Here is a 14,828-nt window from a genome sequence, read left to right as displayed (position 1 = left end):
GCGTTGGCGGGCGATATTCTTTATGAAAGGGCAAGGCGACGAGGCTGATGATACGCGTCGCCTATGACACCCCTCGGGATTTCCCACCTTGCTCCCCCTTATGTTCTGGCTGCCCGTTTTGGATCCATCAGTTGCCTGATGATCGTAGAGATACGTGAAACTCGGAGTTGTGACAAAGCTTCCAAACTCTCTCTTGTGTACAAGGCTCTGCCCTACATGGGCATTGAGCACTCTTCGGACAGTGAAGCACACCACTTGACTACGTCAAGGGCTCCCTATTGGTAGAGCACTCTCGCTTTACTGTTCGTGTCGGAGGATGGAGGCGCCAAAACGGGTGGACTTGAACTACTCGATAAAGAACATCCCCCTTCCGTCGCCAGCCCAGTACACAACCAGGCTTATCGAAATGGTGGAAAGCCTCATCAAGCGGATGCGTTGGCGGGCGATATTCTTTATGAAAGGGCAAGGCGACGAGGCTGAACAACAACAGCAGGACAACTTCGGGTTCAAGTCCCGGAAATGTCCACCGCAGGTCGAGGAACTTGAGCCTTTCGAGAATGATCTGCTGAGGATGGTGGAGAGTGTAGATTTTAAAAGGACAACGGACAGTTTCCAGCGGCGGCTCGAGGATGACATCGCTCACATCCGGGAGTCAAGCGACATCTTCGTGGCGGCGGACAAGACAAGGAACATGTATGCCGTCAACAAGGACCGCTACGAGAAAATGATGCATGACAATGTAACCAAGAACTACAAGCAAGCACCGGAAGAGACATACGACGACATAAATGTGGAGGCTAGGAATATAGCCAATGCGCGTGGATTGGACGAGAGAATGGATTGTATGGCAAAAAAGGACGCGTACGTGACTCTAAAAGACCACAAAGACAACTTTAACGACAACCTCCCATGCCGCCTCATCAATCCGGCGAAAAGCGAGGTCGGAAAAGTATCAAAGGCGATCCTGGAAAGGATAGTCCAGGATATCCGGCGCCAACTGCCAACAAATGCCTGGAAGAACACATCCGCCGTGATCGACTGGTTCGAGGGGCTGGAGGAAAAGCAAAACTGCGTTTTTGTATGTTTTGATGTCGTGGAGTTCTACCCGTCTATCTCGGAAGAACTATTATTAACGTCGTTGGAGTTTGCCAGAGGCTTCACGTCGGTGTCTTCGGAGGACCAGGAAGCTATCCTCCATGCACGGAAATCCCTGCTATTCGGCCTCGGGAAAGAGTGGTTGAAGAAGGGAAGCGGAGTATTCGATGTGACGATGGGGTGCTATGACGGTGCTGAAGTCTGTGAGTTGGTCGGCACGCTGGCCCTGGCCAAACTATCCGAGGTGTACAACGGCAGTGACATAGGACTATACCGCGACGATGGGCTGGCAGTGTTCCGGAACGTATCGGGACCGGAAGTGGACAAGATCAGAAAGGACATGACCAAAGTTTTCAACAGCCTAGGACTAAAAATTACCATCCAGGCAAACCTGAAATCAGTCGACTTCCTAGACATCACGCTGGACCTACGCACTGGCAAATACCGTCCATATCGGAAACCCAACGACCGGCCACTGTATGTCCATCACAAATCCAACCACCCACCAATCATCATCCAGAACTTGCCCTCTTCCATCAGCCGACGACTAACGGACATATCAACGGATGAGGAGACATTCCAGGACGCATCTCAAATGTACAACAATGCGCTCAGAGACAGCGGGTACAATGAGACCGTCCAGTTCTTGGAGGAACGGAAGAGTGGGAAAAGGAAGAGACAAAGGAAGAGACACCGGAATATCACATGGTTTAACCCACCGTTCAGTAAGAATGTGTCCACGAACATTGGTCAGCGATTCCTGCAACTCGTCAGCAAGCACTTCCACAAGGGTTGCAAATTATACAAGATATTTAACCGGAACACGCTAAAGTTCAGTTACAGTTGCATGCCAAATGTCGCCACCATCATCAAGCAACACAACAATAGTATCCTCCGCAGCGACCACCAGAATAAGACCAAGGACGTGAGAACCTGCAACTGCCGTGTCAAAAATGATTGCCCCTTGGAAGGAAACTGTCTAGCATCGAGCATTGTGTACAGGGCACATGTAACCGGCAGCGACATGAAGGAGTACACTGGATTAACGGAAGGGACATTCAAGACACGATTCAATGGTCATCAACATACTATTCGCCACAAGAAGCACGAGACCTCAACGAGACTGTCCAGACACATCTGGAGACTGAAGGATGAAAACAAACCTTACAGTATCAGGTGGTCCGTTGTGAGGAGAGCCGCACCATACTCTAACATCTCGAAGCGCTGCAACCTGTGTCTGGCCGAGAAGCTGGAGATTGCCTGGGCCAACAAGACCCGTTCCCTCAACAAGAGGTCAGAGCTTGTGTCCAAGTGCCGTCATGAAAACAAGTTCTACCTCTGTAACTTTGCGCGCAAGGTCAAGTGAATCTAGCTGGTAGTCCTGCTGCCAAGTGTGTGTGTGTGTGTGTGTGTGTGTGTGTGTGCGCGTGTGTGTGTGTGAGTGTGAGCGCGCATGTGTGTGTGTGTGTGTGTGTTTGTGTGCATTCGTGAGAAAGAGAGTGCGTGTAGGTGATTGGATAAGTGCGGGTGCAAGTATGTGTGCGGTAGGTGTGAGAATGAAAGGATGAGTATTGTGGCCGTGTGTGTGTGTGTGTGTGTGTGTGTGTGTGAGAGAGAGAGAGAGAGAGAGAGAGAGAGACAGAATGTTTGTGTGAGATTTGGAGAATGTGTGTGTGTGTGTATGTAAGATTTAGAGAATGTGTGTGTGAGATTTGGAGAATGCGTGTGTGTGTGTGTGTGATATAGAGAATGAATGTGTGTGTGCGTGTGCATGTGTGAGATATAGAGAATGAATGTGTGTGTGTGTGTGTGTGTGTGTGTGAGAGAGAGAGAGATTTAGAGAATGTGTGTGCGGACGCGCGTGTGAGTGTATGTGTATGTGAGAAAAGGGAGAGAGTGTGGGTGTATGTTTGTGTTGTGGTGTGGGCATGTGTGGATTTGGCATTTGCCCCCAGCTCTATTCTATATCATTCATGCCGGAACTACTGCTGCATAGCCCCAAGTCTGAAGACTTGGCAACTTCACGCCTGCACCTGACTCTTGCGCTATGATACGCGTCGCCTATGACACCCCTCGGGATTTCCCACCTTGCTCTCCCTTATGTTCTGGCTGCCCGTTTTGGATCCATCAGTTGCCTGATGATCGTAGAGATACGTGAAACTCGGAGTTGTGACAAAGCTTCCAAACTCTCTCTTGTATAACATCCTTATGCATTTTTTGCCTAGGTCATCAAGGCGGTACACTGTGTCGTATTGTCCTCGACAATACCTGACCCGTACCTGTCCCGTACCGTACCATCAAAGACGGCTAGTCACAATACATATTCAAATAGGGCTTTCAAATGCAAGATCATAACGATATGTATCTATGTCATTCGGATCTTCCCAAGTTGTACAATGTACTGTTGAGATACCGAATTCAAATAAATCAATACCAATACCAACGTGAAGCAACTTGGAAGAATTAGTATGTATGCGAAGTGTATCGGGAGATGCATCCAGGGCGATAGTGCAGGTTCGAATCCCAGATTATGTCTTTACAAAAAAAGGAGAAATTTATAAGAATTTATAACATCTCTATGCTTTTTTGTCTAGGTCATCAAGGCAAAAAAGCATATCGTAGGGCCCTGAGCTTCCAAGCTCTCTCGTTTATTATTTTAATTTACGGATGTTATAAATTCTTATCAGTTTCTACTTTTTGTTTTTAGACATAACCTGGGATTCGAACCCGCACTATCGCCCTGCATGCATCCCACGATACACTTCGCATACATACTAATTCTTGCAAATTGCTTCCCGTTATGATCTTGTATTTGAAAGCCCTATTTGAATATGCATTGTGGCCAGCCGTCTTTGAATGTACGGTACGGTACGGGACAGGTACGGGACAGGTACGGTCGAGGGTAATACGACACCGTCTACCGCCTTGATGATGGCAAAAAAGAAAAGGAATGTTATAAATTTTTCAATTCTCCTATTTTTTCAGGCATTACCTGGGATTCGAACCCGCACTATCGCCCCACATGCATTCCCCCCATACACTTCGCATTCATACTCATTCTTCCAAGTTACTTCACGTTATGATCTTGCGTTTGAAAGCTCTATGTGAATATTGCGGCCAGCTGTATGTGGCCAGCTGTGTTTGATGGTACGGTACGGGACAGATACGGGATAGCACCAGGCGTGACACAAACACACAAACAAACAAACAAACACCAAGTTAAAGCTGTGTGGACCCTGGCTAGCGCCAGACGTTAATGAAGTAACGTCTTCTGCATAGCTACGGAAATAAAAATCTAGTGTGTCATGAAGTGCAAACAGTAATTAAATAAATAAAAATCTAGGGGGAGACGGCGGTGACGCTGGTACTCATCACGGAGACCACAACTACCACACCACAGCAAAGGTCATGAAGCTCACAGCTGGAGCAAAGAACTTGGCGGTCTCCACGATCAAATCATGTCTCGGCAGTTTGTAAAGGCTACGGAATAAAAGCTGGCAGCGCTGGAGGTGAAAGTCAGCAGGATGCAGACTCGATGTCATCAGGGAGTGAGTCGTCATCAGATTCTGACGAAGAGTGAGGCTGGACTACTTTGAAATGAGCTGTGTGACATCAGCAAATATCTATCTCCCATATGCTGCTTTGTAGCCATAGATTTCTTTGGACTGAACTGCAAAATATCAAAGAAATTATATTAACGGAGGAAGTACTTTTGATCGTATACCGGCTCCCTCGCAAACCCACACTAAAATCAGACACAACCATTGGATGCATCGATCTTTTTAGGAGACGGTATTACCAAAAATGTTCTCAAAACACCATTGAAGAATCCAACTCAAAACGAACAAAGAACGGAGAGCTGGGGACGCACGTACCCAGCCCCGTACCGGACCCACAGCCAAGGAGGACTACACCGTAGCGTCCCCACGCTTGACTGGCAAAGAAAACAGCAAGCAAAGAAAATCGGCCAGCGGGCGCAGTTCAAACATCTTGAACGACAATCGCAAAGCAAAACACGTGACAGAAAATAATGCATGATGTCATCTGTACTCACGCGGACATGCAAAAAAGGTCAAATCTACACAAAAGCGAGTGCCGCAAGAAACAGCACAAATAAAATTTATTAATAATTCAAACAGCGAAGAACTAGAAAGGCAGATTTCTAATTATCGGAGAACAAGAATGTATCGTAGAGTCCCAGCGCAACTGCCGGAGGATGCTGGCACTCACCAGGCGGGTGGTGGCTGTCCCTGCCAGAGAGATAAAACGAAAACTGAAGCAGAGGAGCCACGTTACAAATAGTGTAACGCACAAGGTGAGAATAACCGAGCAGTGTCCAATTACGACATACTGAGTAATATACATGTAATACACGAAGACAAACACTAACAAATGGAGAACGTTCCAACATTTAGGATAGCTGGCACCAGGATGCTCTAAATCCGCAAACTGGCGACGGACGCTGATGATTGTAAGGCGAGCGCCGGGATGGATGCTCAAACGCGTCCAAACCGGCGCATTAATAACGGGATGCTTCGGCAAATAAATATGTATCGCAAGCAGCCAGTTAGTTTGCCTTCAAAGTCATTGTAGCTGGGCACAGCGATGCGATGGTTGGTCATGTTTTGCTCTTCGTACTGGCTTAACTGCTTGCTTATTATGCACTGCGTTTGGTGCTGCTGCCGTGTCCCCACATTGCAGATGGGTGGGGTCGACATCATTAACCTCCAGCCACCACCAGGTGGGAGATACTCGACCCTCAAGCCAGCTGGCTCCTGGCCCAATCGGTGGCGCCCCAGACACACCAGACCTACAGCCCTGGAGTCAGGTCCTACATTCAGTTTGCCCAGCAGCTCCGCTTCAGGCATCTGGCACCGACGGTCAATGATATAGTTCTTTTCATGACGTCACTGTCCGCGTCACTGTCTGGTAAGACAATCAGGGTATACCTACCAGCCGTCCGCCACCACTTCGTATTGAATGATGGTCCGGTGGATCTGCTCAGAGCACCCAGGATACTGGCCTTGCTGAAGGGCATCGACCGTGACAAGCTGACGTCCAGGCCAATGCCTGTGCCTCCGTCATCCAGACGTGCGGTGACACCCAACGACATCAAGGCTATCCGCGAATTTCTGGAGTTCTCGCATTATGCACCGCAAGACAAGGCCATGCTCTGGGCAGCAGTATTCACAGCTTTTCACGGGCTCATGCTTGTGAGCGAGTACACGGCGCCATCACCAACAACGGTGGATACTCACAGGACTCTTCAGAGGAGCCATGTCGCCCTCTCGGAGGAGAAGGTCACGATTACCCTAGGGGTAACGAAGCCGGCACAGTCGGGCGCTGGTGGCGCTGGTCTTACTGCACACAAGCAGCTATCCCACAACCTGCCCTGTACGTTCAGTCGCTGCCTACATAAGTGCCAGGGAGTGGGTGGATACAGGTGCCCCATTCTTTGCCTTCCGCGAGGGGCGCCACCTACCCCCCAGCGTCGTGAACGACATTCTCAAGAGGGCTCTCGGCCCAGGCGTTCAAGCCATTCTCTGCAGATCAGTGGTGCTACGGCCATGGCCGAACGACAGGCCCCAGAGTGGCAAATTCAAGCTGCAGGGCGCTGGTCAAGCTCTGCGTACAAGGCGTACGTCCGTGTCGCGTCAGGCATGCCAGCTTATCAGCAGACAGAGCTAGCGTAGAGAGCAGTTCGAAGCTTCATGGGGTTCATGTGCCCCCCCCCTCCCATGTGCTGTCCATCGCCCCCCACGGGGTTGCCTTTATTGTTGTCTCTTAGTGTTTTTTCTTGCGCTTGCTGCCTATGCTGTTCTGTTCCTGCCGTTTTTTAGTATAGGGCATTTTTTCTGCGTGAATTGCCTATTCAATGAACTTACACTTACCCATGTGGATTGAGACACCCGAGGGGCAGAGACGACGAGGGAGGGAGAAGCCCGATGGGCGGTGATGATGAGGGAGGGAGAAGCCCGATGGGCAGTGATGGTGAGGGAGGGAGAAACCCGATGGGCAGTGATGGTGAGGGAGGGAGAAGCCCGATGGGCAGTGATGATGAGGGAGGGAGAAGCCTGATGATGGGCAGTGATGATGAGGGAGGGAGAAGCCCGATGATGGGCAGTGATGATGAGGGAGGGAGAAGCCTGATGGGCAGTGATGATGAGGGAGGGAGAAGCCCGATGGGCAGTGATGATGGGGGAGGGAGAAGCCTGATGATGGGCAGTGATGATGAGGGAGGTAGAAGCCCGATGGACAGTGATGTTGGCTATGGTTGCCTGTGTGCATGCTTGTATGAGGCGTGAAGCTGCGGCGACATGAGGCCCGGCTCGTTCCGAGCAGCGGTTGTCACCCCTGGTCCCCCACCCAATTCACTCTGTTCATAATTTACACGACATACATCTCACACGGGGTAACGATGACGTTGGAGGCAGAGGAGGGTTAGACCCCTGGGGGGTGCACCGGGTGGGGGAGTCTGGAAACCCACAATACCGGGACTGAACACCGATAAAACTCACAGGAACAACACACAGTCTGTCCAGATCTGATCCCCCGTGTGTCTTTTTCCTGTCTGTGGGTGTGTGCGTGCGTGCGTTTTGCATGTGCCTTATTCAGCATCCTCCCCCTTTTGAACGGAACTGGCATCCATACGGAATCCAGCCGTTCCACACCTGGTCGACACGCTACCGGTCGCCCTGCTCAGTGATGTGGCGCCTTCTACAGGTAGGGCATATCTGCAAGCATTCGGTCGCTGGCGTACATGGGCTTCTGGGGCCGGATTCACCCCTTTCCTCAGCTCGCGCAGTCCACGTGGCGCTATACCTAACGAGTTTGATCCAACAAGGCACGACGTTTGCCCCTGTCGCACAAGGCTGCGCGGCTCTACGTTGGCTGCACCGTAAGGCCGGTCACCCAGATCCGATCGCGGCACCGGTCATCACGCAACTGCAAGTTGCCGCTCGCCGTATCTGTGCACGTCCCATCTCCCGCCGCACTCCGATCTCACCGTCCCTGTTCCACCAAGTGATGTCCACCATGGCCCAACCGGAGGCACCACTGGGGGACCTGCAATGTGCCACCATGATTTGTCTTGGGTTCTTCGCCCTACTGCCCTGGGACGACTTGCAGCGCCTCGTGGTGTCCTCGCTGGACTTTACCCCGACACATATGTCCGTGCACCTGCCAAGCCACAAGAACGACCAACTGAGCCAGGGGGACGTAATTCTGGTCACTCGCCAATTCACCGGCTCCATGCCATGCCCGGTTCGCATAACAGAGAGATTTCTCCGGCAAGCAGGACATTCACCCGACCAACACGTACTGGGCAAGGTAACCTCCGCCCGCTCTGGGCCAGGCGTGCGCGGCACCATGAGCTACAGCAGAGCCACGGAACTCCTGAAAGTAGCGGAGGGCCACACCCAAACTGACAGAACATCATATGGTCTCCACAGCATCCGATCAGGTGGAGCGATGGCCCCAGCGAACTCGGACATTGTGGACAGACTACTGCAACGACACGGCGGCTGGAGGTCCGCGTCCTCCAAGGATAAGTACATCGCGGATTCACAGCACCACTTGCTTTCTGTCTCCACTGCCATTGCCTCTGCCTGACTATCCTTTGCTTCGTGAGTACATTCTGGTAGACCACTACCCCATGTACAACCCGGTTGCTATGTGAGTGAAAAATGTTTTTCATTCCGAAAACTCAGATATGTTTAGCTGACCGCGGCCCATATGCATACACAGGCATGCACACACGCACACACGCACGTACGCACACACACACACACACACACACACACACACACACACACACACACACACACACACACGTACGCGCACCTTGACCTTGACCTTGATACACTTTGCCTTGATAGGTTACATGTACGCGCGCACACACACACACACACACACACACACACACACACACACACACACACACACACACACACACACACACACACATACCCACCATTGGATCATTGGACGCCCATTGCCGGAGGCGATGATAGCGATGCTACAGCAGAAGCCATAGCAGCTTGTTCTGGGATTGCACCATTTTCAACAGCTTGCAAGGCTGAAGAATTGACCGCCACTATTCAGCCTGGTCTACACCACACAGCTATGAAGGGGCTTTTTCCGGCCAGTGAATCCCTAATTTTTGGTCTTTCTTATTTTTTCCCGCATACACATCCCACCACATACTCCGGCATGCACTGGCTTTTGGTAACCACCCAGGAGAATGAAAGAAAAGTCAGGAAGAGTCTGAGAAAGAGAAGAAAGATGTGTGTGACCATAATCGTCGGGAATCGAACACGTAACCTATCGATTGGAAATCTCTGCACATACCACTGCACCATATGGGACGCACGCACGCACGCGCGCACCCAACCACCCACCCACGCACGCACGCAACCCAAGAGCTGATGGTGCCCTTCGCCTGTGAATTCGCTGACTCCGACGATGAAGTCAGAGAAGTCGGCCTGTGGTGTAGATGGGCGGATTCCGACGGATGAGCTGACTGGAGGCGCACTGACAAGTAACTAGTTGATTTATTTCTGTCTATGTTCAAAAATAGGCCCAGACGCCAGGACTAGCTCATCGTCGAGCAAACTGGCTCGGGAACCATCAACGGAACTGAAAACACGAAACTGAAGACCACATTACTGTCTTTAGCTCAAGACTACTCGCACTTGGAGGGAACTCCAGCCCCTGCAGCTAGTGTAGACACATACTGAGCCTGCCAATCCTGCATGCTGTATGTGAGAAAAGTAGTCACCTGAAAAAACGGCGGCGGTGATTGCGTCGATGTTTCTCAGATCGCGCTTGTACTTTTACACGTTCATCGATGTTGCAAGTGTACATTCATGTACAAATCCGTGTCGTACTTGCAACAGTTTCGGTGAATGTACGCTTAAAAAAAAGCTTTGTGCCACCCCAAAAGGGGGGAAATCCCGTACCGAGCGCAAGTACCATTCTACTTGCTTAGCCGATAAAATCGAAATAACCGCTCGATCTATTTCTTATGGAGTAAGTAACGAGTATTCGATATAATCGTTTCAGCACTAGTGTACATACACCTCTGAAGTATACATACATACAGGTATACAGAGATGGAGTATAAGCAAATCAAATCAACACACTTTCAACTAACCTGCATTGCATCCACATCATGCTGAACCTTCTCTACTTCCGTCTTCAGTTGATCAATGACCCCGGTTTGTTGTTCAGGTGTTTGTAAGTCCTGGTGAAGGAGTGCATGTTGCTTGTAGTGACGGGAAATCTAATACAATGCAACACAATAGCAAATGCAAGCTAGGAAGTAAGTAGATATGGTCATAGAACAATGTTATAATATCTATAACTTCTCATACACACACACACACACACACACACACACACACACACCTCAGACCTCAGACCTGCCCATCGTGGAAGCGATGACAGCGAACAGCTATGTTAGACATAGCAACTTGTGCTGGGATTGCACCATTCAACAGCTTGCAAGGCTGATGAATTGACCGCCACTTTTAATTCGTTAGCCTGGTATCCACCACACAGCTGATTGAAGTTACTTTTTCTGGACAGTGAATCCCTATTTTTCATTTTTCCATTTTTTATTTTTTTATTTTTATTTATTTTTTTCGACATACACACCACAGCACATACTCTGGCATGCACTGGCTGTTGGTAACCACCCAGGAGAATGAAAGAAAAACTAGGAGAATGAGAAAGAGAAGAAAGACGTGTGCGACCATAATCGTCGGGAATTGAACCCGCAATCTCTCGATTGGAAATCGACTGCACATACCACTGCACCATATGGAACACACACACACACACACACACACACACACACACACACACACACACACACACACACACACACAAGCTACCTGCACCCACCCTTGCATCACTGGCCAACACTTTTCCTGCCCCCCCCCCTTCCCCCTCCACCCCCTGCCCCGCCCACAGATGACTTGCCAATACCCCCCCCCTTCCCTCCCCCGACACACACACTCCTCCCCACAAACACTAACCGAGGCAATAACCCCCGCCCCAAGCACACATCACTTCCGAACATTGCCCTTCCGTCCCCCCTCCCCCAACACACACATTACTTTACAACCACACCCCCCCCCCCCTCCCGCCCTCCCCCCATCCCCTCCCCACCCTCCCCCCCCCACACACAGATGACTTGCCAACACCCTCAGTCCCACACACAGACGACTTGCCAATATCCCCCCCCCCCCCAACCCCTTTCCCCACACACAGATGACTTGCCAATAATCCCCCCCCCCTTCCACAACCGAGATGACTCGGCCATTCCCCCATCCCCTCCCCCCCCCCCCTTCCCACACACACAGAGTAATCGCCAATACCCCCCCCCCTCCCCCACACACAAATGACTTGCCAACACCCCCCCCCCCGCCTCTCCCCGCACACACAGACAAGTTTTTGTTGTAAAAGCAAGTCGGTTTCCCTCCTTCATCTATCTGTACTTTTGTTTTCTGTAGTTCTCGGCATTAGAACTAAGAAGAGTAGATTAGGGAAATACTTAGTACTAGATGCAAGAAAAAGTAGCTGAAGAGTACGGTTGGAATTTTTCGAGCTCCATACTTTTTCGCGCGATTTCTCAGCCCAGCCGGCACCAGGCCGGTCTGGAGGTAGTTACAGGGTAGAAGAGAAGAGTGGTGAGGAACAGTTAGTAGATAGTCTAGGTAGTACTAGTAGCAATTGGTAGACACAGGTAGCTATGCCGACCAAAACTGCCACTCGCAGCATGACGGAATCGGAAATAAAACTTTTGAGCTCCATCCCTGAAATAGAAACTTCCGTCCTTGAAATTGTCAAGACGCTGTCATTGCTCGTGTCGGAATCTGCAACCCGGGAGGTCCAACTCCAAAACTGGATTGACAAACTGGTCGTGCAGATAACAGGACTGAAAGAGGAGGTTGTCACCATTAAGGAGTCCGGCATTGCAAGGGCAAGTGTTACCTTACCTCCGGCTGAACAGCAGCCCCAGAGTACGACGAGGCGGAAGGGATCTCGTAGCCGTACCCGTACGCGAAAAGACCAGGTCACCAAGTGCACTGGTGCATCAGCAGGAGAATACTGTAGCGCTTTCAAACGCGTACACGTGGATGACACTGGCAGTGATCGTGAGATCTCGAGTGAGGAAGAAGAAAGTTTTCAGACTGTTGGGCGCCCCCCCCCCCCCTCCTCCCCCCCCCCCCCCTCCCAGTCAAGCCCCAGAAAACATCGTTCCACCCAATCGCTGACAAATTGTGGAAACTACTACCTCCGACAAGCGAAACTTGGCGCGTTTTTTTGATTTTTTTGTGTTGATACCAAAACTACTTCACAAGGCTGTGAGGTATGACCTACTTAGTACTTGTAGCTCCATGCAACCGGGTGCAGGACGCCAAGCGACGAGCTGGTGAGTGGCACATGGCTAAGACTTATCAGTCAGAGGCAAGCGTGTCTCTCGTGTACCAGAAAACTGTGCGCGCATACATTCTGCGAAGGAGAATTGTCGTGCTTTCGCGTTGCAATGCAAAACCAAGGAGTTCTCTCTCTCTCTCCTCTTGGTCACTCCGCCAGCACAGAGTACATGCGTCCATGCCAAACAGTCCTAGCGTCTTTCAACAGCCACTAGAGCGATGCGTCTCTGGTGGCTAAGGAAAATCGCCAGTAATTGCTACAGGCAATTTTGGACAGTTGGCGAGAATACCCTGCAAAACAGTTGGAGTGCAGGCGCTTGTGGAGGTGTTGCACAGTTCCTACCACGTCAATCTGGATAGTGGCGGCGGAAACGACTACCCTCGACACCGTGGCTCGACATAGAGATTTTCAAAGCGATTACAACAAAGGTACTTGCTGCAACTGAATCCGCTCTAGTCGCACTTTTGTCTCAAAACAGGGACAAATCGTCTCCAGAAGAAACTGCGATCGCTGAATCAGAGGAGAGTTGTTCAGCCTAACAGATGTCTCTAATGTCCTGGTTGAGCAATACAAAGTTGAATTGTGGTGATTCAATCATTAGTTTTGATTGTAAAGTGTGATTTATTTCGAATAATTTGAAGTAAAAAACGCGCCAAGTTTCGCTTGTCGGAGGTAGTGTCTAAAGAAACCCACCAAACAAGGAAGGCAGTCGTGTATGTGGGAAATCTGAACGCTTATTGCACAGTGGAGCGAGTGACAGAGTTCACTCAGCAGCGATCTGTGGCCATGGTGAAATCTGTCAAGGTCCACGAGTGCAGCATGCACACCACGGAAGACGGGAAAGTCTCCGCCCGATTGAGGCTCGACGCCAGAGGCTTAGAAACAGTCACTGCTGCGAACTGCTGGCCATGGCCACTTACGCTCGAGCCTGGCGACACCGCAAATAGCCACAGGGTGACACCTCATGTGGTGAATCTGGCGCCGGCAACGTGGGCAGCAGAGGTGATAGGGACAGTGAGGCAGAGGCTGCCTCAGCTGGAGCGATTCAGCCACACAAACGCCAATGAACACCAGCTGCGCAAGGACATACCAGTAATGAAGCTACTGCTGACAACTGCTTTTGGGCTGCTGTCAAAGTTTGGAGCCTTCCAGCATGCTGTTGCACGAAGCAGATCTGATATCCCCATCGTAACAGAGACTACATTCACTCCGGAGAAAGCCTCACTATCTGACTCCTCCATGCTGGACTTCCACCTACCCCTCCGACTTGACCGATATGCTCAAGGCGGCGGAGTTGTAGTCTGGGTCCGGGACTCCCTCCCCTTTGACCACCTGAGTGACACCAACTACCATGGCCATGAGTTCATCTGGCTTCGCCTGCACCTTGACAATGGCCAGAAAGTAGTTATGTGTGCAGTGTACCGACCCGGGTCGTGCCCTGGACAAGATGTCTCTCTGCTTGAGTATCCTGACTCAGTCATGGATCAAGCTCGATCCCTCGGGAACAGCGTTGTGATAGCCGGGGATTTAAATGTTCATATTGAAAGCTGGCTATGCAGCACGAAGACTACAACAGCTGGTGAATACAAGGCAGAACTCTCTGCGTTCCACGGGCTCCACCAGCACGTTACTCAACTGACACGTGGTGAGAACACCCTGGACCTCATACTCAGCGACTTCTCGGAGACCTCCGTGGAGGTAAATGTACTGGACCCCATTGGAGCATCAGATCATGCCACCGTTGTGGCCACTTTTGATGCCACCCCACTCCGCGAACCACCGACTAAACGGCGCGTTTGGAGGTATGCTCAGGCAGACTGGGGTCGGCTTCGGCACTTCTACTCAACAGCAAACTGGAATATATCAGAGGATCCCGAGGCGTCGTGCAGATCAGTAACGGCTGTTGTCATGGAAGGCATGAATCGCTTCATTCCACGCAAAGAACTTTCGACGAAGCCAACAGATCCATCCTGGTGGACGCCGGAATGCTCAGCCGCTACCCAGGCAAAGAATTATGCATGGAACCGTCTGAGGAGACACCCCACCTGTCACCAGCAAATCATTGACTACAATGCCAAAGTCCGAGCCTCTGCCAATTGCCTTCTCTCGCAAAGCAGGCAGAATCTGCCCGCCTCCGAGATCGGCTCAAACATGGGTCACTGCGAAACAAGCAATGGTGTTCACTCCTGAAGCAAGCTGCAGGCTCTGGCCGCAGCTCGTCTATCCCTGTCCTACGCAATGCCCAAGGCAGAGAACATGTCACCAACCAGGGAAAGGCTACTTGCTTT

General features: G+C 50.8%; 1 protein-coding gene across 1 annotated transcript in view; it reads right to left on the bottom strand.

The window, feature by feature from the left end:
- Nucleotides 1-14,828, bottom strand: part of LOC135811247 (uncharacterized) — a 170,319-nt gene that overhangs the window by 97,195 nt on the left and 58,296 nt on the right. Inside the window, exon 5 of the mRNA XM_065324444.1 lies at nucleotides 10,250-10,378. Within this exon, the coding sequence (XP_065180516.1) occupies nucleotides 10,250-10,378 (129 nt within the window). The remainder of the gene's footprint in view (nucleotides 1-10,249; nucleotides 10,379-14,828) is intronic.

The sequence above is a fragment of the Sycon ciliatum genome, chromosome 3 (assembly GCF_964019385.1).
Source record: "Sycon ciliatum chromosome 3, ocSycCili1.1, whole genome shotgun sequence".
Taxonomy (NCBI): domain Eukaryota; kingdom Metazoa; phylum Porifera; class Calcarea; order Leucosolenida; family Sycettidae; genus Sycon; species Sycon ciliatum.
The sequence above is the reverse complement of the archived record's forward strand: the minus strand, read 5'-3'. Positions and strand labels throughout refer to the sequence as shown.